At 57.0% G+C, this 22,532-nt stretch overlaps 6 protein-coding genes across 6 annotated transcripts; 3 read left to right on the top strand and 3 right to left on the bottom strand.

Moving 5' to 3' along the window:
• Positions 1-762: 762 nt before the first annotated feature.
• Positions 763-1,707, top strand: INS49_000348 (uncharacterized protein; the record flags this gene model as incomplete). Its single annotated transcript, XM_043161186.1, has 1 exon — positions 763-1,707. One exon carries the CDS (start codon positions 763-765, stop codon positions 1,705-1,707), a length of 945 nt encoding a protein of 314 aa, XP_043029692.1.
• A 288-nt stretch (positions 1,708-1,995) lies between these two features.
• On the bottom strand, positions 1,996-4,341 carry INS49_000347 (uncharacterized protein; the record flags this gene model as incomplete). The annotated part of the gene is made up of 1 exon (XM_043161185.1): positions 1,996-4,341. One exon carries the CDS (start codon positions 4,339-4,341, stop codon positions 1,996-1,998), a length of 2,346 nt encoding a protein of 781 aa, XP_043029691.1.
• Positions 4,342-5,325: 984 nt separating this feature from the next.
• INS49_000346 (uncharacterized protein) lies at positions 5,326-7,006 on the bottom strand (the record flags this gene model as incomplete). Its single annotated transcript, XM_043161184.1, has 3 exons — positions 5,326-6,185; positions 6,249-6,930; positions 6,989-7,006. 3 exons carry the CDS (start codon positions 7,004-7,006, stop codon positions 5,326-5,328), a joined length of 1,560 nt encoding a protein of 519 aa, XP_043029690.1.
• Positions 7,007-8,874: 1,868 nt separating this feature from the next.
• INS49_000345 (uncharacterized protein) lies at positions 8,875-13,525 on the top strand (the record flags this gene model as incomplete). The annotated part of the gene is made up of 4 exons (XM_043161183.1): positions 8,875-9,096; positions 10,566-12,238; positions 12,320-12,733; positions 12,832-13,525. 4 exons carry the CDS (start codon positions 8,875-8,877, stop codon positions 13,523-13,525), a joined length of 3,003 nt encoding a protein of 1,000 aa, XP_043029689.1.
• Positions 13,526-14,603: 1,078 nt separating this feature from the next.
• INS49_000344 (uncharacterized protein) lies at positions 14,604-17,829 on the bottom strand (the record flags this gene model as incomplete). The annotated part of the gene is made up of 3 exons (XM_043161182.1): positions 14,604-17,048; positions 17,114-17,656; positions 17,800-17,829. 3 exons carry the CDS (start codon positions 17,827-17,829, stop codon positions 14,604-14,606), a joined length of 3,018 nt encoding a protein of 1,005 aa, XP_043029688.1.
• Positions 17,830-21,440: 3,611 nt separating this feature from the next.
• Positions 21,441-22,061, top strand: INS49_000343 (uncharacterized protein; the record flags this gene model as incomplete). The annotated part of the gene is made up of 1 exon (XM_043161181.1): positions 21,441-22,061. The coding sequence occupies one exon, from the start codon at positions 21,441-21,443 to the stop codon at positions 22,059-22,061; it is 621 nt and encodes a 206-aa protein (XP_043029687.1).
• Between the last annotated feature and the right edge of the window lie 471 nt (positions 22,062-22,532).

Genomic DNA, 22,532 nt, shown 5'->3' with positions numbered 1-22,532 from the left:
ATACTTTCGAGTCCGCTACTTGATGCTACGGCCTGCTCGTGTGCCCTGGTGAAGCAGCACCAGGCGTGATGTCCAGTGCCACATTGGCTGCTGGCTCTTCTCGTTGTTTGTTACATGCATGTACCGGTTTCCGACCAAGGGAAGCATTGGCAGGCTTGGCCAACTCGACCTGTGGTGTTACCCAATTCGCCCTGGTCAGTGTGCAACCCTCATTGAACACCTACCTGCATGGAATTTGGCAGTCTGGCCGTCCCGAGATCATCCCAGCTAGGAGCCCGCCATGTCCAGGCTGCCAGCTGCATGGCAGTTCGAGGATTCATGAGCTAGGTGTGCCTAGAATAGGTCTATGTCTTAGTATCCCGAGAAAGGCACCACTTACTGGGCTTCCGTGTGAGCATCTCGGCTTTTCTAGACGCCCTAATCTTTGATACCTGACAGTAGAATCCGCTTCTCATGCTACCAAACCCACCAGCCTTTGTTCAAAGATCAAGTTCAATGAGTGCAGACATGGCATCCCAAACCAACCTGTCTCCTAGGCTGCCATCGGCCGGCAGACTTGCGCCTCGCCACAGACAGATAAAAGACCACAGGCGGGAGTCGAACAGCCTCAGTTCCAGCCGCGAGCATGGACCCTCCCGATTAGCTTGCGCTTCGTCCCGTCCCGAGCATCCTCGCAACAACGCCCCCACCTCCACCACCAGGCGACAGGCCGACCCGCCAAACGCACATGGTCCCCCTGATCATCTTTCGTCCTCCCGCACAATGCCCCGTTCCCTCCCGCCTAATAACAAGCCCCAGCAGGCGAGCAGGCATGGAGGCGACAATGGCCTCGCGCCGCTCGAGGGCCCGTCTGAGACACCGGGTAAAGCGAGGCGGTTCTCCTTCTTCGACTTCCCGCCCGAGATACGCAACATGATCTACCACTACTCCCTGCACCGCCCCGACTGCGCAGACCTGTACCGGGGGTACTACAGGCAGGCCGCCGCGCTGCCCAGGGCCCAGCGGTGGCACCGGGCGCACCTGAGGACGCCGACCATCCTGCTGCTCTGCAGGCGCATCACCGCCGAGGGCATGCCCGTCCTCCGGGCGCAGTGGTTCGTCATCGACCGCCTGCCGCCGTGCATGCCGCCCACGCCGGACGGGAAGGGGGGGTTCCTGCGCATGTCCAACTTCATCGGCCGCGAGACCCTGCAGCGGCTGCACTACATCGACCTCCGCGTCGGCCTGGGCGAGGGACCCCTGGGCAGCGGCTGGATATGGAACAGGGTGCTCGACGAGCTCGTCGGCATCTTGAGCGAGAGGAACGCGCTTGTCCACTTCCGCCTGCTCATCCGGAGGTGCAACCAGGAGGACAGCCCCTCGGTCTGGGCCACTGAGAGGACCGAAGAGGGGCAAATTAGGAAGGTGTGTGCGTGCCTTTTCCCTGAACTCGTCGTCGTGGGCACGTACTTTACTGACATGTGGAGAAAGAAAATCACTGGCTTTCAGATGTCCAACCCGAACATCTTCAGACCAGGCAAACTCACCGTAGAGACGTGGCGCATCGAAGGCCAAAAAGCCACCTTTCTCGCTGGTCATCACCAAACGAAGGCCGAGGAGGGCTCTGAGCCGCCGTGTAGGACCTATCCAGACCGCGAGCTGTTCCCTGGGTCAATAATGCAATTTGTGGACGCATTGCCCGAGGCAGATTGGAGTGATGAAGAATAAGATGGGTAGGCATCTTACGCAGCACAGTGAACCAGCTTCACCTCGAAATCCTGAGGATGTAGCTGCTCCCAGCACAGGCTGGAAAGCATACGGCTCCGCATGCATGTCTCAGATCATATCAAGGAGCACGGATGCAGCGCAGGATAGGATAGACATAATTCAAGTCCTGGCTGTTGGTATCAAAAAATTACACACTTGTTGACGGCGTCCCGTGTGTTCCAGCCTTGCGAACACCAGTCTTGCCAACGCCATGCGAGAAGCCTCATAATCATAAACCTTCAAAAGTCATCACGTCTCCTCGCCTGCCGCTGCCGCCCCATCTCCACGGTTGAACCAGCTCCCAAAGTCCAGCTTCATCAACAGCCGATCTAGTCCGCCCACGCGGCGCGGCACATACTGCCCCTCCTCTCTGAGCCCGGCACCTCCCTCGCCGTCCTCGCCAGCATCCTCGCCCCCCCAAGCCAGGCCCTCGTGATCCGCCTCAATGTTCCGCAACACCGTGATGACACCTTCGATGCCGGCCTTGATCTTGTCCTCTACGGAATTGATCCGCCCCTTTATGTCATGCTCCTCGCGCTCCAGGTCGACAAAGGCGTCCACGACGCCCATGTCTTCCTCGAGGTCTATCGCGTTCCATATCTCCTGCAGCCGGTGGATGATGGCCACGAGCTGGTCCACCTCCACGAGGAGGTGGTACAGCGGGTCCGTGAAGTCCTGGTGCGACAGGAGCAGCCTGCGGACGAGCGTGGCCAGGTACAGCCGGTGCGCAGCAGCCAGGGTCTGGGGGTCGTGGGGGTGCTTGTCCTCCACGCCGGCGTTTTCCCGCGCCCGCGGCGTCTTGACGCCTTCGGCAAGCCACAGGTCCTCGTCGTCGTCATCCTCGTCCATCGCGTCCGGGTCCTGTACAGGGGCTGGCGTCGGCACGCGCGACGGCCTCGTGGACTCGGGCGGCCGGTGCTCGTCGCTGCCCGTCGTGAGCCACCGCTGCAGGCCCTCCCACAGCTCTGCCACGACCTCGACCTGCAGGTACCCCTCGACCTCGGCGAGGAAGAAGATCGCCGCGCTGCACGTGGTCCACGCGCTGCGCATGGCGAGCATCCGACGGGCCTGTCGCTCCCGCAGCAGGACCACCCGGGCCCGGCCGAACTTGGTGCTCCCTTGTGCCGGTTTAGGCGGTGGCGGGTGGTGCCTCCTGAGCGGCGTGATCTTCCAGAGGTCTGTGAGGCGCAGGTGCGCGCGGCGGATCGAGTGGAGGTAGGAGTTGATGGCTGTGTAAGCCTGCACATCCGACTGGCTCAGGAACAGGTCCAGGGGCGAGGGGACCCGGACGGTGAGAGTGACGGGAACAGAGAACATGAGGTTGCGAAATGGAGTCGTCGAAATCTGGCTCGCTGGTCCCAGTCTCGCAGGGGTGGTCGATTTTGACTTTGCCAGAGTCAGCTTGAGAAGATCTCTGGCCATTTCAAGCCCCTCGTCCTCTTCCACCCGGTGCCCTTGCATGGAGCTCATCGAAGCCCACGTCCTGGTCAGGACAGCGATGACTTCACCTTCTTTCACAACGACGCCGCTCAGGCCGTCGCGCTTCTCGTGGGCCAGGTTATCGGCCCTTCGCCACCTGCTACGAATCTTCTCGTCCGCTTGTTGTGTGAGGGCCATGGCGAACTCGCCACGACCGAGCAGGAAGAAATCTCGGAGGAGGTGGAGCATCTCCAGGACCCTTGATAGAGGTAGGAGTTTCTGCAGAGTATTCCGAGAAAGAAAGAGCCTGATACTTGTGACTGTCCGTGAGAAGGTCGCACTGTCCAAGGGGTATGTCAACTGGGAGAGCTCGCGCAGCTGAGATGACAGGTGATCCATCCCCTGCATGCCGCCCTCCACGCTGCTCTTGGACCTGATATGATTAAGAGAACGCCCGATGAAGAGCATCGACGCAGCTGTCGGGGAGGTGACGAATGATGGAAGAAGCTCTGGGACAGAGATGAAGTCATCCTCTCCGTCCGCTGGCTGCTGGATGAAGAAATCCTCGGCACCAAACCCGGGTAGACGGCCGTACAAGATCCAAGCCGACACCTGCTTCACCCAGGCGGTCTCCGCGACCTGGGCCAAGCTCCGGGCCGTCTCCTCGACATCCGCATACCCCGTCTGCAGCTCACCACGCAGTCGGTTGATGACAGCCGCCCCGGTGCAGAAAGTCTCGGTGCCATCTGCGCGCTTCTCCTTCACAAGCATGAACTGCACCGTCTCCCACAGCCACTCCAACCTCCTCGTCCAGCCGCTGAACTCGCCGACCACCGCCGTCAGCGGCACGATATTGTAGGCGCCGACCAGGCCGGCGTCCTTGCGCAGGATGGTCTCCTCGACCTCGAGCACCTTGCGCTGGAACGCGGCCAGGTGCAGGCTGCTGACCGCGGTGGCCACGGCGCGGCATATCATGGAGCGGTGCGAGGCGGCTATCTGGGCGCCGAAGCTGAGCAGCTTGACGTGCAGCTCGCTCAGGTGCGCGACGGAGCGCAGGAGCTCGCGCTCGGGCGGCGAGATCAGGGTGCTAGCGGGCGCATCGGGGTCTGAGGCTTGGGCGGTTCGGAGCAGGGGGGAAGGGTGGCCTGAGAGGGAGAGGAGGATTTCGTGGAGCATCTTTGGGAGGCTGGACTCTTGCGCCTGGAGCGACGAGGGTACATTGTCAGCGAGCGTGTCGGGCGCGTGGGGCCGATGGGACTATTTGTGAAGGACGGCATCCCGGCCGAGGGACGGGTGGAGGGGGATTGTTTCCTGACCTTGCCCCATCAGTGGCGCGTGCTTTCTCCTGTAATTGCTTGCGACGGTCGGCAAACTGATGATAGAACAAGATCGAGGCCCCACACAATTCCCATCGACAACACATGAGGACCGATCTGCGGCGAGGATACCTGTTTCTCGAGGGCAAGTGCCGAGTGACGTGGGGCCGAGGCGCTCGCTGGCGGGGATCTCAACCGAGACGCGTCGTCGCAATGTGCGCGCACACAGCACAACTCTGAGGGCTCTGCAGTGTGATTTCGCATCCGAATTGGGCTACAACACCATGGCACCGCAGTTGCCAGCCTGTTCAATTCGGGCAGGTTGAGTTTGGAAAAAAGCATCAACGGCCTGCATCTTGTTACTCCCAAGGTCTCAGACTCCAATGCGGTCCTTTTTTTTTTTTAGGGCGTCCTCGCTCGGCCGAGTCTGCGGCTCAGGCTGCGGGTCTCACTGCATAGACAAGACTCGGCAAAAGGTGCTTGATGACCTGCGTGCTGTGGCCCAATAGGTACAGAATCAATGTATATCTACATGTATGTTCTTCTATGCATGTCCATACATGTATGTGCTTCCCTAGAGCCGCAGATCCAGATGGTGGAACGGGACTGTTCTCATACGCGTCGAAGTGTTTGCTTGGTCTTCGGATCCGGCCCCGGGGCTCAGATATATTCAATTCATTCCTGTTACTGTTCATTATAGAGCCACCAAATACCTATGTACTGCGCAATCAATGCTGTCTACACACGCGCTGGCGATGGGGACCCAAAAGAGACTTAGAAGAAGCAGCGCTCGTTTAGGAAAGAGAACCACTCAGACCAGGGTGGCCGACTGCCCAAGGCCATCTCAATACTTCGTCACAGGCTTCTTACCTTCCACCCCGCTTATCGAACTGGTTTCCGAGGAAGTGCCCGCGCCTTGACCCTCCAGATACTGTTGCTGTTGGCCGGGAGGTAGTGCACCAGCCACGACTGCATCACCACCATCGCCGCCACCGACCACTACCTCGCCGCCGCCCTTGACTCTACCCACGACCATCCCTTTGGCCACCGACTTAAGAATGGCGCGTCGGGAGACACCAGTCACATCGATGTAGACCAGCCCCACGTTCTTCACGCCACCTCCTAGGCTCGCCGACAATTCTCCAGCCTCGGGACCCCATCGGTGGCCCACGACAGTCGTGGCGGCATTTGAGCTGGACTCGAGAAGAGTTCGCCCCGCTTGCTCTATGCCGTCTGCTACTGTCGAGAAGGCCATCATGCTCTTGTTGAGGATACCGGGCTTGTACGTGTCGAGAGGTTTACCGTCCTTATCGAACCCCTTAGGCTGGCCGTTGTTCTTACCATGCCGGCCGAGCGTGGCACCCAAGTTCTGTGCGACCTTGCCGATCGAGCCAACCGTCTTGGCCGACACACCGGCCGCGCCGCTCGTAAAAGTGTGGACCCTGCGGACGTGTTCCTTGGTCGTCGGTTTGAAAGTTACGGGCTTGGCAACTGGCTTGGTCTTCTGGGTAAAGCTGTCTGCGCCGCCTTGCAGCGCTTTCGAGACGTAATCTGAAGTGGTCACGATCAGTCGCGATGCCGCTGCAGCATTCGAGACCAGTGTTGACTTTTTGTATGCCGGGTGCATAGCAAGGTCCAGGTCCTCGGGTCTTGCCGGGGCGATGGCGATCTTATTTGAACCCTCCCCAGGTAGCGTGATCTGTACTGGATCTAATGCCCAAATTTTAGTTCCTTGGCTCTGAGACATGCACGAGGTTGTCCGCTCACCTTTCGAGCCTGGCTTCAAAGAGTTGCTCTCTACCATGTCGAAGCCCTCGCCGAGCTCACCGATGACGCTACCATCTTCTTCGTCCACCAGAACTATCTGCCCGCCATTGTTGGAGCTGTGGCTGCCCTTCGCGTATGCCTCTCCGGGCTTGTAGTCGCCTGGGTTGTAGGCAGGAAGCTGTTCCTCTGCTGCCAGCGCAGCTTTTGATCTTGAGGAGCTGCCTTTCGTGGGGATCGTGCTTGACTTGGTGTCCTTGGGGAGTGGTGGTGGCGAGCGCTCCAAGAAAGCCGTGCATTGAGCTATGCAGGTCTCCCATGTGTCAATATCGTCCTGTACTCCCGGCCGACTCCCCAGCTCAGGAAACTCGATCCTTGTAAAGGCGCCGCTGTCGGGGCCAAGATCCCAACGGGGGATCAGGTAGCTCCTGGGCGGCTGGTGGTAGATCTGGGTCGTTGCGGGCAGGGGCAAATCGAGCTCAGGCGGCAGGTGGAGGTGGAGGTAGAAGTCCTCCTCTGGTGGGTGGGACGAGGGACCCAAGGCAGAGGCGTCAGCAAATGGCGAAGAAGTAGGGACCATCAGCAGAGACAGGGTCTGAGGCCCAGCTTGCGTGAGGCACTGCTCTTTGCCATTGGCAAGGTGATAAGCCGACACGCCGTTCACGGCGTACAACAGCTTTGGATCCTACCCGCAGGATTAGTGTCTGAGAATATGTAATTCACCTGCACTTTCTTGCACGCACATTCTGTCCCGAAGGCATTTTGTCCGAGTTGGAAGCGTCCCGAGCACAGGCGTAAGGGAGAAAGTTCGGGCGGTCTTTTCGCAGCCAAGAAGCCCACGACAAGCGGAGCGGTCGGACAGCGCGCTGGTCGCGAACAGCGTGAGAAGGGGTCGCAATGGGGGCTGTAGCTCGAGACTTTGAGACAGGATTAGCAGCAGAGAGTAGGGGAAGTGTCTCTTGGGTAAGAGTATAATCTAGGTGTCCGAGTTGGGTCAAAAGGGGGAAATCAGGGAGTGGGAGGGAGGCGGCGTGCTTGCGCGCTTAATGGGAGACGCTGTGTGGGGCGGGCGTCTCGTGGTTTGCCCAAGTGTATCGAAAAAGAGGCCTCTTGCGGGAGAGGGAGCTTGGAAACGTCGAAGCAGCCGGCGGTCGCAGGCAAGCTTGTAGGCTTGAGCGACGTCATTGGGTGTTGGAGACTGACTGACAACCTGGGCGCCCCCGCCAACATCTAACAAGCTGCAGCCAACAGCTGCCCAGCTGCCAAGGCGACAAGACGAAAGGACGACGACGCATTTCGCCATCCCGCCCGCTGAGCGGCCTTCCGTTTGACTCTCGCCCACTCGATGCATACTGATTTTGCTTCCTAGTGGTCTCGCGATAGTCTCAGAATTACTGAACTGGGGCCGTCACGTGACGCGAAGATGTTCAATCTATCACTCTCTCACCCTCTCGTCCACCCACCCACTCACGCAGGCACATGCACAAACTCTCTCCTGTCTCATTCTTCGTCTGCATCCCTCCTGACGGGCTGCGCACAGTCTCGGTGTCATGCAGTGCAGCCTGCCGTCACACGAAATCCAAGGCGTCTTTAGAACACGGTCTTGTTGGAAGAGGTTGACCGAAGTGGGCTGTGATGGTGCTCACTCACGATGCATCGCCTGCCTATTCGGACAGCTCAAGGACTCGTGGATCCTACCGTCAAACAGGCCAGCAGCCAATCGGCGACCACAAGGATGTCTCCCGTGGGAGTGTCAGGGTGTGTTCGGAGTGCAGGACCATCGCATGCCGGTAGCTCGCTGTAGACTAAGCTGCAGGGCCGAGCGCCTCTGGTAAAATATTCAAGCGAGCCCGTGGGACCCAACCTTATCACGCCCGGAATATAGAGTTCATGGTACGGCCCGCCACGAGCCTGCCCTCAGCGTCTCAGGCATCAGAATCCATCCCGCAATGGAGACTGGTCGGTCAGTGACACGGACCCTGGCAACAGTCACCTCACGTCACGGCCGATCTCCCTCTCGTCCAGGTCCATTCATCAACCTTCCATCCCATGGTTCGGTCCATGGGTCGGTCCATGGGCCGGAGGAGCTCACGATGTGACCCGCGAGCCATTGCGCTTCCCAGGTGGTGTTGGCCCTGGCGGTCGAACCTCAAAGGCGGCAAGCTCCCTTCCGTTCTGAATCAGAAGTCTACAGTTACGGTACCGCATACGATGTACTGTACCGTCACAGGAATAGACTTCAGCAGTCCCCACTCACACGCGAACGGCTTCCCCGCCCAGCACACAGGGTTGCCATCATGTTTCTGTTCTGGACGGCGCTTCTCATGCATGTAGCTCAAAAAAGAAATCATTTCCCTCCTACCCGCGCTTTCGGCTTCGGCATGCCCAACCAACATGGGGTTTGCCCATCGAGCACCTCGCACCCTGCGCCCGCTGAGTCTCGTCTCCCAGGATTCGACCGCACCCCACGAGTCAGTCGGCCAAAATACAGTTTCTGGCTCAGCCCGAGTCGAAACGGTCGTTATATCGGCAGTCCTGCCGAGGCCTCGCCCTTCCCAGCTGCCTTGCCGCAACTGACTGTCCGGCATTGGTGGGTGTGTATGTGTGCCAATCTTCGACAGCATCTCTCATGGGTTTTACTCCGCAGAGAATGCAGTTCGCAGTGCTGCAGACTGGCGACTCGGAGGCATTGCGGGGGCTGGGTGCGCGTTCCACAACCGTCGGCCTGCTTCTGCATCGTCCAGGAATCGGAACGACGGACCCCCTGGTCCTCCTCACCTTCGGCCGGAGAGTCACCGACTTCCCGCCGTGCAGAAAGGCCCATGCCTCGGCCCTGCATGTGTCCCAGCAAGTCGCCTGACAGGGTCGTTTATACATGTGTCTGTCGGGCGACTGCGGACCGTCTGTGCTCGTACGCCTCGTTGCTGTTGCGCTGGGGTTATCAGACTGCCCGGCACCTGGCACCAGGAGCACGAGACATTGTGCCCTCTCGAGTGGGCATGGCACAATTGTGGCATAATCGTGGCATAATCGTGCACACGGGTCTTGCCCACGGCTTCTGATGGAGCTTGTTTCTTGGGGCGGAATGCAGGAACCCTGTGCCTGTTTATTTTTGAGTACAGTACGGTATTGTACTTGTGTGGTGTTGCACCTGCTTGGGATGCAAGTTGCGCCTGGGTGGGCCTGTCGTTGACCGGTCCGCCGCCCACAATCGCCAACTCGTTTCAACAAACCCCTCCCTGCCACAGTAGCGTGGGGTCCCCTTGATCTGATTAGTCCCTCAGTGGGTGCCTCTAGCCGAACCGTGTTGCCCGTGTCCGGGGGACGGGACGCGCTGGGAATAACCAGCCAGGCCGGCCAGGCCAGCCTGACAGCCCTGGCGGGTTGGTCGCCAGGGAGAGAGGGAGCTCGGATGATCTGTGAACTCTTCTCACTTCCCCTACCAAAGAACACTGCTGTCTGTTGCCCTGCCTGTTGGATTTCGGCGGATGCTCGTCACAGCCAGCCTATCTGCCTTGCATACATACCCTGCCCTGCCCTGCCCTGCCCGCGCCAGCACGCAGCTTGAACACACCCCCCCTTGACACCTTGAACGCCCAGTTTCCCATATAGTCTACCATTGGCAACGCCACCGGCCGGCGCCAAACTGCTTCTTCAACCTCACCTGTCACATATCCCTAGGCATCATTCCAGATCGCCATCCTCCCACCACCGTGTTTCCCTGCCGGCTCCCATAGCGAACAAGAGTGCTCCGGTGCCCAGCTTCATGTGCTCAGGTGAATTGCGGCTTTCTCCACCATTCTTAGGCAACGCATCTTCCCGACACCAACGCTTGACCTTGGCGCCATCCTAGCAAGGTGCTCTAGAAACATTTCTCTTTGCGTGTGTTGGACATTGCGTCGTTCAAGACGCTTCAGTGTTTCGCCCTGTACCAGCCAGATCCGTTGGAGAGGACAGACGCGGCTGCTTGCATACCTTTGATGCCGTCACACACCGCGCAAGCAAGCGGCACCCATCCGGGATTCCCACCTCCAGCTAGAGGCCTCGTTGTGCCCAGCCGTGCTCGGACCTGCCGTTGCGGAACTCGACTATAACGTATCTAGCTCTCTGGGCCACCGCGACAGCACCACGATTCGGCTCTCCCGCTGTTCTCGCCTCACAACGTCCACGGGTTGCGCACACGGCTGGCTCTTGGACCAGAGCAGGAGGGAAACCGTTGTCGTGTCCCTCTCATCGCAAACCAGGGTCACTCTCAGCTGTTAGAGCTTGCGGTAGGGTCTGCCAAGGACCCAAACAACCGGCACAATTACCTCTCTACAGTCCATTCTCTCCCCGCCCGACCCGTCTGCCGATGAAACGGCCAACACGCCCTCCGGCCTATCTGTTCACTCCACACCGAAGCGAAAGTTCGAGGAAGCGTTTATTGCCGGGTCTGGAGAGCCTCCGTCGGTGCCCCTGACCCCAACGCTGCCGCCTCCGCCGCCGACCTATCACAACCACTCCATCAAGGGCTTCGTGCCGGTCGGCGGGCCTGGAGCTGGGCATGGGCAGGCCTATGATGAAAGCAGAGGCAGTGCAGGATTTACCGTGATGAGTGCCGTTGATGACAAAAAGGCCGTCATCAAGCGGCAGCCTATGCGGTCGAGCATAGCTTGCCTTCGGTGTCGAAAGTCGAAGATCAAGTGTGACAACGACGGAGGCTCTTCACCTTGCGAGACCTGTATCAAACAGGGCAAGGATTGCAAGTACCCAGAAGCAACGCCCATCCCGCCCAAGCGGAGCGATCCTCCCGCTGGCATCAAGACTGAACGCGACGCTGGGTCAGATCGGAAGCGCCTTAAGAAGATCGAAGACGTGTCACGAGCAGAAGGGCAGCACTCGGCTGCAGCTCACGCTGACGATGTTTTGTCCGCACACTACTTGACGCCAAAATTATGGTCAGAAGTTTTCGACATCTACAGACTTCACTTTGCCACTGAGTTGCCCTTTCTACACGTACCAACCCTCAAGGAGAACATGGGCAATAAGTTCAGGTCAAATCAGAAGGACGCCTCGCCGGACACTAACCTTGTATTGCTCGGAGTTCTCACCCTCACCGCCCGATTCCATCCGGACCTGGTCAAGTATGCTACTCACACGGCCAGCTCGCAAGCAGGGGCGATCAAGAGCCGACCTGTTCAAACCAAACCAGACTCATCAGCTGCGTCTGAATACTTTGCCGAGGCTTTGAGAAAGGCTTTGGGTCCCTTGGGAACGACCATGACCACGGCCTCGGTAGAAAGGGTCCAAGCTTTCTTGATGTTGGGTTTGTACGAGTGGAGCCAGGTGCAACCGAAGACGGGCGGCTTGGGAGCGTGGATGTACGTCGGCGTCGCCATCCGGATGGCTCAGGCTCTGGGCCTCGGTTTCGGAGACAAGCACGATCCCAAGTCTCGAGCGCGAGCAAACAAATCTAGCAAGAGCGTATCGCCGAAGATACCCGCGTCACAGCCAGAGCTGATGATAGCCAAGGAGATCAAGAGGAGGACGATGTTCAGTTGCCTCATTCTTGACCGGTTACTTGCTTGTGGGAAGGAGCGTGTGCCAACTATCCGATCCGAGGACCTCCAGATCCAGCTGCCGTGTAACGAGTGGGCGTTTGACCTGTCGAAGGATGTGAGGACCGGATTTTTGAACGGGTCCCCCGATGATCAAGGTCCCAGGGACGCAGAGGATGACAGCGTGCTCAGCAGGTTCGTGCGGCTGGTGGATCTCTGGGGCGAGATCTCCAAATTCAGCTTCGCGGGCGGTCGCCTGGTTGAGGAGCACCCTCCATGGGATCCACGGACGAGGTTTGCTCAGCTCCGGGAAAAGCTGGAAGCGTTCTATTCCGACCTTCCATCAACATTCACCCTCTCGACCTCCAATTATCATAGACACGAAAACCACCAAGCGTCGAGCGTGTATGTGTCTCTGCACATGCTGGGTAGCGTCTGTCAGATCATGCTCCATCGGTAAGCCGACACTTTTGGTGCTCAAGATGTCTCCAGGGGTTGTTCGCTCAAAGTAAAAGGACCTGGCTAATCGCAATGTAGCGAATACATACCCTTCCTTCCGATTCGCTGTAGCGGTCCCGTTGGCCCGTTGGACGAGCCAACCTTTCCAGCTGGCAAATACGATATCCCGAATGGCTTTTGGGAGCATAGCGCAGAGCAGGTCTTCAAAGCCGCCAAGGACATCGTCGACGTGATCGAAATATGCCGTGATAAGCTACCGATGTCCGCATTGGTGCTTTTTACCATCTGGACAGCAGCCTTTGTTGGGCAATATGCATGGCATTTCCCTCATATGGATCAGCAAAGGCACATGTTAGTGGATGATGAAGAAGATGGCGATGGTTCTGAGGCCGATATGGACATGACAAAAGTCGGCCCGACCGCAGTCTGCCACCAAACCCTTGTGCGCTTCTCAGGGTGGCTCAAGATGGCCTCAACTTATCTTGGTTATTTGTGAGTCAAACGGGTTTCTGCCAACGTCGGAAGAGTCGCGCTGAGCCATGCTCTATACTGTTCATCTGCGGACGATGCTAATTACATTGCTCGAACAGCAAGGATTTAGATAATTACATGGCCAAGATCAAATTCGAATATAGCGCGCTCACCCATGGCAACAACAAAACCGGGACCGCTCCTCAGGACGATGGCAAGCACCCGATTCACGGTGGAGGATTGGAGGAATGGAAAGTACAGAACGCGAAGATCATCAACAATGGCATGATCATGGCAGAGGATGATAGACACGGGCCATACGGATGTTCAGATCAGTCAAGGGCAAGCCCAACGGAGCGCGAATCCCCCACGGGACCCGATGTCCACCTCACCGAAAAGACGCCGCGCTCAATCCCGTCCATGTTCACAGCGATCAACAACGCACCCGTTGGGGGACGCCACGAACTGCCAGGCTCGGGCCCGTTATCCAAAACCGATGGTCACCCCGGTCCAGAGTACACAAGGGCTGGGCCTATGCTGCAAGCAGGGCAGCTATCACCCCCGCCTCTTCACCAGTCTCTGTCCGGGCCTCACGATCTGGACGTGATTTCCGAGGCTCGAGTCCGAGATATACTCAGCGAGAGCGAGTCCATGCGGATCGCTGAAGCCCTGGAGGGCCTTGGCGGAGGCGACATCCAGGGCTTCTCCTACGGGGACATACCGGAGGCAATGCTCTTTGGGCAGACCTTGCCAGGGCTGACTTTTGGGACCTCGAGCAAATGGCAACTGGCGGAAGACACCGAGACGGGATGACCTTTCTCTTTCTGTGAGACGCCTTTTTCTCTTCTTTCTTACTTCTGAGGACATCTTCTCGGGGCTTTTTTTACGGGGAATTCTGGGTGGCAATGTCAAGCGATCCTTGTCCAACACACATATATATAAAAAAGTCCCGCTTCTAGGGCCGGACATTTTCTCAGGCGAGCGAGCATTTTTCGGCGGGGCCACCGCAGTGTGCGAAGCATTGGGTACCTAGACGATGGTTGGGGTTTGGGGAGTTACCATGTCCTACATATGTAGGAACTTTTGAATGAAATTTCAATGAGGACTTTCTCCTCTCAGTTCCATCAGGCCACGCCAAGCGGGAGTGTAGGTGAATCAACCTGTTGCCGTATCATTTAGCGTCTGGCCGTAGCTTTCTTCATGCAAGTATGCTGAATCAGCGATCGCGGTCAAGACATCAACACAAACGTTGTCGATGCCAAGCCGGTGTGGTACATGTAGCTCTGGAGGTGGCCAGCACCCCCAGGCACTGCAGTATTTGCGCACATACCTCTAAAGACCCTCACAATTCAAACAACCGTGGGACAAGCCTTTCTGCCCTCGGGATTCTACAATGCAGAGTGTGACGAAGCAGACATTTATCCAGAGACTATACTATAAAGTCGGCCGTAGAAATAGTACAGTGTGCCGGTGCCGGAGGCCGGACATCACCGAACCTCCGAAATGTGGTCAAATGAAGACACACAGACAAGACGTCCTCCAGTCATTTAGTCCAGGTGGTTACAGCACGCAAATTGGTCTTCCCTGCGTGAACGTAACGGGATCTTCTTCGCAAGTCAACAGTGTCCGTAACCTGCGTGTCTATTACAGCACGTTGGACAATTATATGCACCCAGCTATGTCTGCCAGCACAAATCTTGGAGCTCCCCTCGAAGCTCTTGTATTCTATAGCCGCATCCCGCCCGTCTTGGGCGGTCCCAATCATTATTCGTCACCCAGCCTACGCCAAGCCCAATGCAATTGTATCTGTGAATGTGAAACAGACTTTCTTCATTTGAGTTTCCCTCCCCCGGGGATCCCCCAGACTCCTTTATTGACCACACACGCCCCCTTAACTGCCGCCATTATATCTCGACCTCCCGGTTCCACCTCGGAAGTAATTATAACTCATAGGGTCCTCATATTCCGATTCGGCCTGCGGTAGGTTACCGTATCCCTGGGGCCCACCGCCTAGTGCACCAGGTGGCATTGCTCCAGCTCTGGGCCGGTCAAAACTTGGAGTGCCGTGGTCGATACTGGCGCTCCTAGAGCCAGCGTCGTTTGCGTAATAACCGACTGGTGGTGATGCTATCGGTGCGGCTGATTGGACTAGGTTTGACGTGGAGTCGCTGGCTGCGACAAGGCCGTATGGTGACCGTGTTCTCGATGGATAATCCATGGCTGGCGAGCCATAGGGCGGCATCCTCGGTGAATACTGGGCCGAAGGACTCGCGTATCCAGGTGCAGGCCCCATGCCGTCGCCTCCGACACCATTGACCGATGTTGCCGCAAATCCACCTTTGCTTCCGCTGAACATCATTCCCCCTGTCGGTGTGCCTGGCCTCGAATCCGTGTCTGACCCGCCAAAGGTGCTTGAAGGCGTGCCGGGTCGCATCATGTCCCTAGAATGGCCGAACAAGTCCCCCTGCCCGTGGTCTTCGGCAAATTCGCTGCGGTTTTTGTAGTACTCAAAGTCAAGCTTCCCTTCTGGGACGATCTCAAAGCCTGAAAGACCGCTCGCAGCTGCCTTGCCTGGCCTTCCTGCGCGCATGGGATCGAGAGCGTAGGTGTCGCTATACCCGGACACGCTGGTGCCTTCTGCCGACCCAGTCTCACGTCCGTCGCTAAGCCGACCCTGATACACGCTTGCGAGAATATTTTGCGCCTTTGCATGGACCATGGGCGTAATGAGTGGCCTGTAAAGAACAGGGTGGCCGAACTTCGATGCCAGGCGATCATTTTTCAGGTTCTCCTTGCTTGCGATGCCGACTTCTGGCTCAGGGCCACGGGGAACGAATCGGGTCGAGTAGTAGTGTATCTTGCTGTCAAAGGCCTTGGCGCAGTAGATCTTGAACCCGATGACGATGAAGGGCAGCGGAACCACGGCATAAGCCTGGGTGTAGGTGCTTCGCATGAACGCAACCAGAAATGCGACGAGGTTGGAGAGAACAAGCGCAAACAAGACGCGGTTGAAGAGGACCCGCCATGACATGCCGCCACTCTCGTTCTTGGTGATGAAAACGTACATGAGAAGGTATTTCTTCAAGATGCAGTCGATAACGAAGAACAAAGCAACGGATGGCAGGACAAGAGGTTGAATGACGCCATAGCATAGAGCGACGGTGGCGTAGTAAAGGCAGTAGTTGTAGTAACTGGCATATTCGAAAGATTGCGGGGCGGTGAGCTCGATCATCTCCCGCGGCGTTGGGGATCCTAGCTTGCGCAGGATGAAGCTGAGGATGAGACTCCAGACCTGCGCAAGGTCGACAGCCGTACTAAGCTGGCGCTGTAAAAGGTAGGTCACCCAATAAGGTGAGATTTTGCAGAGGGCGATTAGAACGGAACCCCCGAAATCCTGCTCCACAATCGCCTTCCACGCGTCGGTACCGCTGTTGGCGTCTTCTAGCACGTTTGCCACAAAGGTCCACATGCCACTGAACAGGGAGAAGACGATCAAGTTGTTGAAAATAAAGAAGCTGAATAGCTTGCCGATGACATGGCGTTCTCGACCAGATTTGGTCTGGTCACCGCCCCTCATTGACAGCCGGCGGAAAATGATGGGGAGCAGCAGGTACACCAACGACGTGATTGCTGGTGATGCAATACCCTGTACGATAGACCAGAACACAGGACTGGTCTCTAGTGAGAGCTGGAAGTCGTGCCAGACGGACCCGAGGTTGCTGAGATTGACCAAGAAAATGGCTATCATAGCGTTGGGCGCAATCCACAAAAGGGTCAGGAGACCGATCCACATGCTGATAAACAGCCTCTTTCTGGCACGAGTAGCGGCCGACAGGGGCATGTTGTCCCAGATGATGTCGCTGGGTCGGGGGGCAAGCTTGATAACGGCACTCTGTGGCTTTTTCTTCCGGGCGGCGTATGCGATCGCGTGTGCCTCGCTAATGTCTGAATAGGAAGCAAACCCAAAAGGTCTGGTGTTGCGCTTGTCCACGCTTGTCCTTACTTCCTTGATCTCGTACTCCAGTGTCTTGATCCTCTGTGTGAGGTACTCGATCGCGTCGACCTTTTGCCCCTTAGGGTAGGTGGAGTACGACGGGTCACTCTTTGAGGGCGAACAGACTGGCCTGGCAGCCGGGAGGCTGTGAGGATCCTTGAGGTACTTGGACAGGACCTTCTCCAATTTTCGTACACATTTCTCGTGCTGTTCCACCAGTTTCGGCAGAATCTTGACGTCGCGCGCAATGGCAGTTCTTGAGAAGGACGAATTTGGAGCAACCATGTCGATGAGTCTGGCGATTCCCTCGTCCGATGAAAGTTTTTTGGGTATATCGTAGAGCTACATCATGCTGTCAGTTGCTGATGCTCGGTTCAGGGGATCGCCCCGGCAGATGCTTTACGCACCATAAGAGTCCTGGAGTGCAAACTCTGCTGATACTCTGGACTCTCGAAGTATTCTCGACGCAAGTGCAGAACCTTCCTATAGTTCCACCACAAGAAGCCAAGCACGACTATGTTGAAGAGCCAGGCGGAGAGAACGGTGGCCCACTGCGCCTCGTTCCATACGTTTGAAGGGGTCAAGCGCATGAGCCAGGTGTCGCTGTCGAATCGAATGGACTGGGTGTAATTGACGGGAACCAGGACAGCACAGCCTATGATAGCCATAATGATAAACATGTTGCGCAGCATATTGATGAAGCGCAAGAAAATCACGGCGTCCAAACCGGCCATCCGGATCATGTCCTTCTCCGTGGTCTGCCATAATGGCGGGACCCACGAGAATGGGCCTTTGCCCAGCGGTGGTGGTGCTCGAGATTCGTCGGCATGTTTCAGCTTGGGCGCGTACACGACGGTGTGGTATGGACGGAAGAAGGAAAACAACAGGACGACGGCAGCGGTGACACCCAGCGATGAGGCCAAGGAAGCCCAAACGGAGGAAGTAGCGAGCTGTGGACGGTCGCTGGTTAGTGCTCAGATTCCGCGGCACGGGAGAATGGACAAGTGAGCGAACGACTTGCCTCGCTGGAGAAGGGATCGGATATCAAGTCGAGCAGCTTCTTGCCGGGGTCATCACCCTCTTGCCTGGCGACGAAGCGCGTGGCCATCGATAGGTGCTCCATCGTGTGCTTCGTCTCGAGTAGTTGCGCGCCCAGCACGGGGCAATCGACCTATTCCGTTCCACCAACGGAGGCGTGAAGCGCAAAACGCTGTGTCGCGAGAGGACGAGGGCCAACGCGAGGTGAGGTTGACGGGTCGAGAAGCGGTCGGGGCCCGCGTCAGGTGCAACGGGGATCGTCGGGAGGCGATGTCCAGACAAGATCGAATTTTGCTCCCCTTTGCCCCTCTTTCTCGACTCGCAGATGCTGGGAGGGCAGAGGCAGGACAAAGGAGGCTCCCTGTCGCTCAGCCAGGCAATACCCGACGAAAATTATCGCGGCCCTGGACAGTGAAGCCTGTGGCCTGTGGCGTAATTGAAGTAAGATGCGGTCGAGTCGAGTGGCTTCGCTTCGCTTCGCTCCGAGGACGGGGTGGTCAATGTGCCATCTGGACCGTCGGTTGATCAGTATCAAACGAGTGGATGACGCAGAGTCGTCGATAAGCACGGTCACGGGAGAGAAGGCCAGATGGTGTGCCGAGTCCACACGGGAGACGTTGAGAGGGGGGGGGAGGGCGTGCAGTTGTAATGTGGAAAAGGGAAGAATAAACAATGACGACAATAGCGGCTTGTTGAGGGCGAGGGCGGTTGGTGGGAGAATTCCGGGCCCCCGGTACTCTTGAGGAGCCCCAGGTCCTAGTATAGTGGTGGCAGCCGGCCGTCAAAGCAGAGCGATGCAAGGGATGGCCTCGATCTGGAATTCTGGAGATGGAAAATTGTGGAGGAGGGGCCCGGCCCAGCCCCAAAAGCAGCAACGCAGGCGGCTCAGAAGAACCTCTTCTGGGCCGCGTCGACGGGCCCGACGAATAGAAGCAGGATTTCCCTGCCCGTCCGGAAAAGTCTATCTGCTGGACTGCTGGACTGCTGGACCAACTGCAACTGCAACGCAATGCAGGGCCGCGCCATCGACAGACAGCGTGGGTTTAGCCTGCATACAGATCCGACAAAACAAGTGGTGATAAGCCTTGCCTAGGTTCTGACAGTGGGCCCGATGACCTCAGAGCCAGCAGTCCCCTGGCACGCGCCAGCAGGGACCGCGGTTCTCCTTGGCCCTTCAGGCTCTGGAGGCCCTGACCAAAAGTGGTACCGAACCTGCCTCCCCTGAACAGAGAACACTAACAGCAGCAATGGCCTTGTTGGGGTTGGCTGACTCCCAGATTGCTGGTTCTGCCCACGGTACCTGGGTACATACGGCACAGTAGCGTACACTAAGACCTGAGGCAGGAGGTGAGCGCGGTGCTGCTATTTTAAGCGAACTGACTTGGTTGTCAAATCTCGTATTTCCACAAAGGAAGGGGAGGTCGACATCGCACCCGTCTCACGCAACCAATACGCGTCTCGTGCGACTGGACGACGACGATTTTCCTCTGCATGTGTTGAAGATCCGGCCAGCGCTCCTCAGTCTGGCCTTAGTGTGTTGTCCGTCTTGCCTGTTCCACTCTCCTGTTCCTTCGTCACCTGCCTCTCCGTGCCTCTCCAGTGTTGATGACCACGGCATTCCCGCTGTCCCGCTCCGCGAAGGTGGCTGTGTCCACTCATCCGGCGAAAGAGTGGGCCCCTGACGAGACCCTTCATGCCTGGGAAATAGTGATGTTCAAAGATCTGTAAATGATCTGTTATTAGAGCTCTCGACATCCTTGGAGACAGTTGCTCCCCTTTCCCAGCCTGCCAGCCTCCCGACCCAGTACACAACCAAAAGAACCGCAGAATATGGTAATCAAGTATCGCCCTCAATAAGATGGCAGCACTGCGTGACGAGATTGTCAACGTCCAAGGCCCACCATCTCGTGAGATCAGAGATCGACTCAAGCGACCCTAAAAATTAGCCCAGTCAACAGTACGCAGCTCTCGTAAACGATCTTACCGTCGGACCGAGCACCAAGATCGGCCGCTTCCAAAGCGCCGTTGCGAGCCAAGGACGCCGCCGCCTGCGGGATCACCACGCCTCTGCTGGCAACGCCGTCCCGAGGGCTAACAACCTCAGCCCTGTTGAAGAAAAAATCATTTTGCCCTTTTAGCGCAGCCCGACCGGGCTGGTGGGCTGGTCTGGGCCATGCTGCTGCGGCTAAAAGGATTTGGGAATTCTCTTCCGCGCTAACAGACGACCAACTGATATGCCAGTAGACTTCACATGTAGTCACGATCAGGATTCACTGTATGTCATTGTTCATCAGCCCATGATGGGTGAGAGGCAGATACCAAGGAAGGATGTGTAGAGATTGGCCTACCGTACTGCATACCAGTACCTCCTATGCATGCGTGTCAGAGACTGGCTCTGACAATTGAATGGATCATGGCAGAGTCAATACCTTCTGCCATGTCTCACACAACACCGGCCTCTCCCCCATCAACAAGCACGGGGTGACAAGGTGACGTGTCAACACCATTCACTGCTGCGTGACTGGGACTTCACCCATTGCTGGACTTCATAGCAGGGAGAGTTGGCTATCATTGTATTAACATAAATGTGCTCACGTTCTGCTTCGTATAGCATGGTTGCTTCTGACTTCCTTGCTACCAAGCACAGCTCTCATGTCTCCAAGCATAGCGCCAGCCGCCGGCGGTTCTGGGTCGAGAGCAGAGAGCGGCCTCAATAATGACATGATATTACCAAATACAATCTGCACAACCTTGAAACTTTGACGCTGGACCGCTTCGGGACAGTCTTCAGCTCCTCAAGTCAAGAAAGAGCTCAGATCGGCACCATTTGCTGGAGGGGTTGCTGGTCTGCCTGCAAGCGCTGCAGGCTCTTTGCCTCTGAGTAGTGTGTCGCCCTAGGCAATCGAAGGCGAGACTGGCGATGTGTTTGCTCCAGCACTAGTCTTGTAGGGAATTACAATGCTATTTCATTCATTTGATAATTGTTTGCATTCCTTTGCCGAACCCAGACCTCTGTCACTGTGGACCAACCTGGACCTCAAACGTTCGCGGGCTTCCGTTCGTCGGCTCAAAAACTCACCCTGCCTCGGTACTATTGTTGTGAATTTGAGGAACCTTGTACAGCACAATGGCAAAATTTGCGCTCGTTGAGCGAGCTGATGTGCCGATATCCGCTTTATTTACCTCTATGTCTTCCTACGGACATCTGAAAATATCTTCAGGCTGGGTGAGCTGTGATCATCATGGGCCACCTGCATAATTCAATCGAAGTCATGGAAGCAAGTGGAGAAGGGTATAAGTCACTCAAAGCAGTTTCTAATTGAGACAGACTAGTCTTCCAAAGCCTAAATACAGTAAGCCAGAAAGAGTCGCTTCTGTCCGAATGAAAGTAAAGGCACTTGTGACTGCCAGTGCAAACAACAGCCTCGGTGACTATGTACCGTGCTCGCACCTTGTAACACTTATCTGAGAGTCACTCAAGGAACACTTGTGCTTGCTTTCCCCAGATTATTTGAAGGGAGACCCAAACCAGGACCTCATTCTTTGACAGAGCGAATACGACTCAAATCCGACATCTACATCAACACTGCGACTCGTTCGCCTCAACTTCTGGGGAAGATACACTTCGCATACATCCCAGGTCAGAATCACTGCCCATCCGTCAGATCACAACAATCAACCTGGGAGACATTGATCATGGACAAGCACAAGAACCAGCACGAAGAGTCATCCTCAAACTTCACATCCGGGGCTCCGAACCCCTCACGTGAGCCTGGATCTGTTCGACAGACTGAGAGCAGTATGCCTCTGGTTTCCGGGGTGAACTCTCTCAATCACAACAAGACCTCCCAGATTGTCCAATGGCTCGCCCAGGTCGAATCGGACAAGGAGAACCAACAATCCCCATGCACACCCTCCACCACGACCCCAGCCTCGCAGCCTCCCCAGAACAACGCCGAGTTGGTATCGACTTCTGCCGCCTCAGCCCAACAGGCGACCACTGCACCAGCCCCGTTGCCACCCACGAAGAAGTTCGTGTACAAGAAGGTTAGACGCGGCGCACTGCTCGGTCTGGGCGGATCTGGAGGATGGGTTCCCGCGAGCTATGTCTGGGTTCGTGTGCCGGCTGAGACGACTGCCACCGCGAAGCCGGGCCAGCCCCCATCTTCACCCATGCCTCAGGACGACAGCGAGTCCCTCCGAATTCAAGACGAGAGCAGCCCCCTAGTCGCTCCACCGAACTCTGAGGCTGACACCCAGAGTACGATCCGCGCCGGAGAGCCGGCTTGCAACGTTAACGGCGAGCCACGTCAATGAGAACGGGGCGGCCCCTACGTCCTTCAGGGCTTGTCTGCCTGCTCAGGTTCCTAGTCAGCCCTGAGGACTCTCATCCGGCTAGTGGTATTGCACAGATGGATGAAGACTGGTTGGCAAAAAACGGGAGTGGAGTTCTGACCGTTTTTGAGGGTTCTGCCGGTCTGTCAGAGCATAGCTTGCCTTGGAAGGCCGACATTTGGCGAACATGGACGATTGACGAGAGGGCGGGCCAGAATAACTCGGGGCAATTTGATGTGTTGTCACGAGGTTGTCATGGAGGAGAGGAGGGAGGCAGAGTCAGGCTTGCGGTAGAAGGTCTGTGAGCGATGCAGTCATTGTCTTTTGGAACCGTACGGGCTGATACTTTGAGCTCGTACGATGAATTGGGATCAACGGATGAAGGTCATGCATCCACGTCAATACACTTTCAGACCTCATCTCAATGTGATGGACACCGCAAAAATGAGCACG

This window comes from Diaporthe citri (genome assembly GCF_014595645.1).
Source record: "Diaporthe citri strain NFHF-8-4 chromosome Unknown scaffold_1, whole genome shotgun sequence".
In the NCBI taxonomy this organism is placed as follows: domain Eukaryota; kingdom Fungi; phylum Ascomycota; class Sordariomycetes; order Diaporthales; family Diaporthaceae; genus Diaporthe; species Diaporthe citri.
The sequence above is the reverse complement of the archived record's forward strand: the minus strand, read 5'-3'. Positions and strand labels throughout refer to the sequence as shown.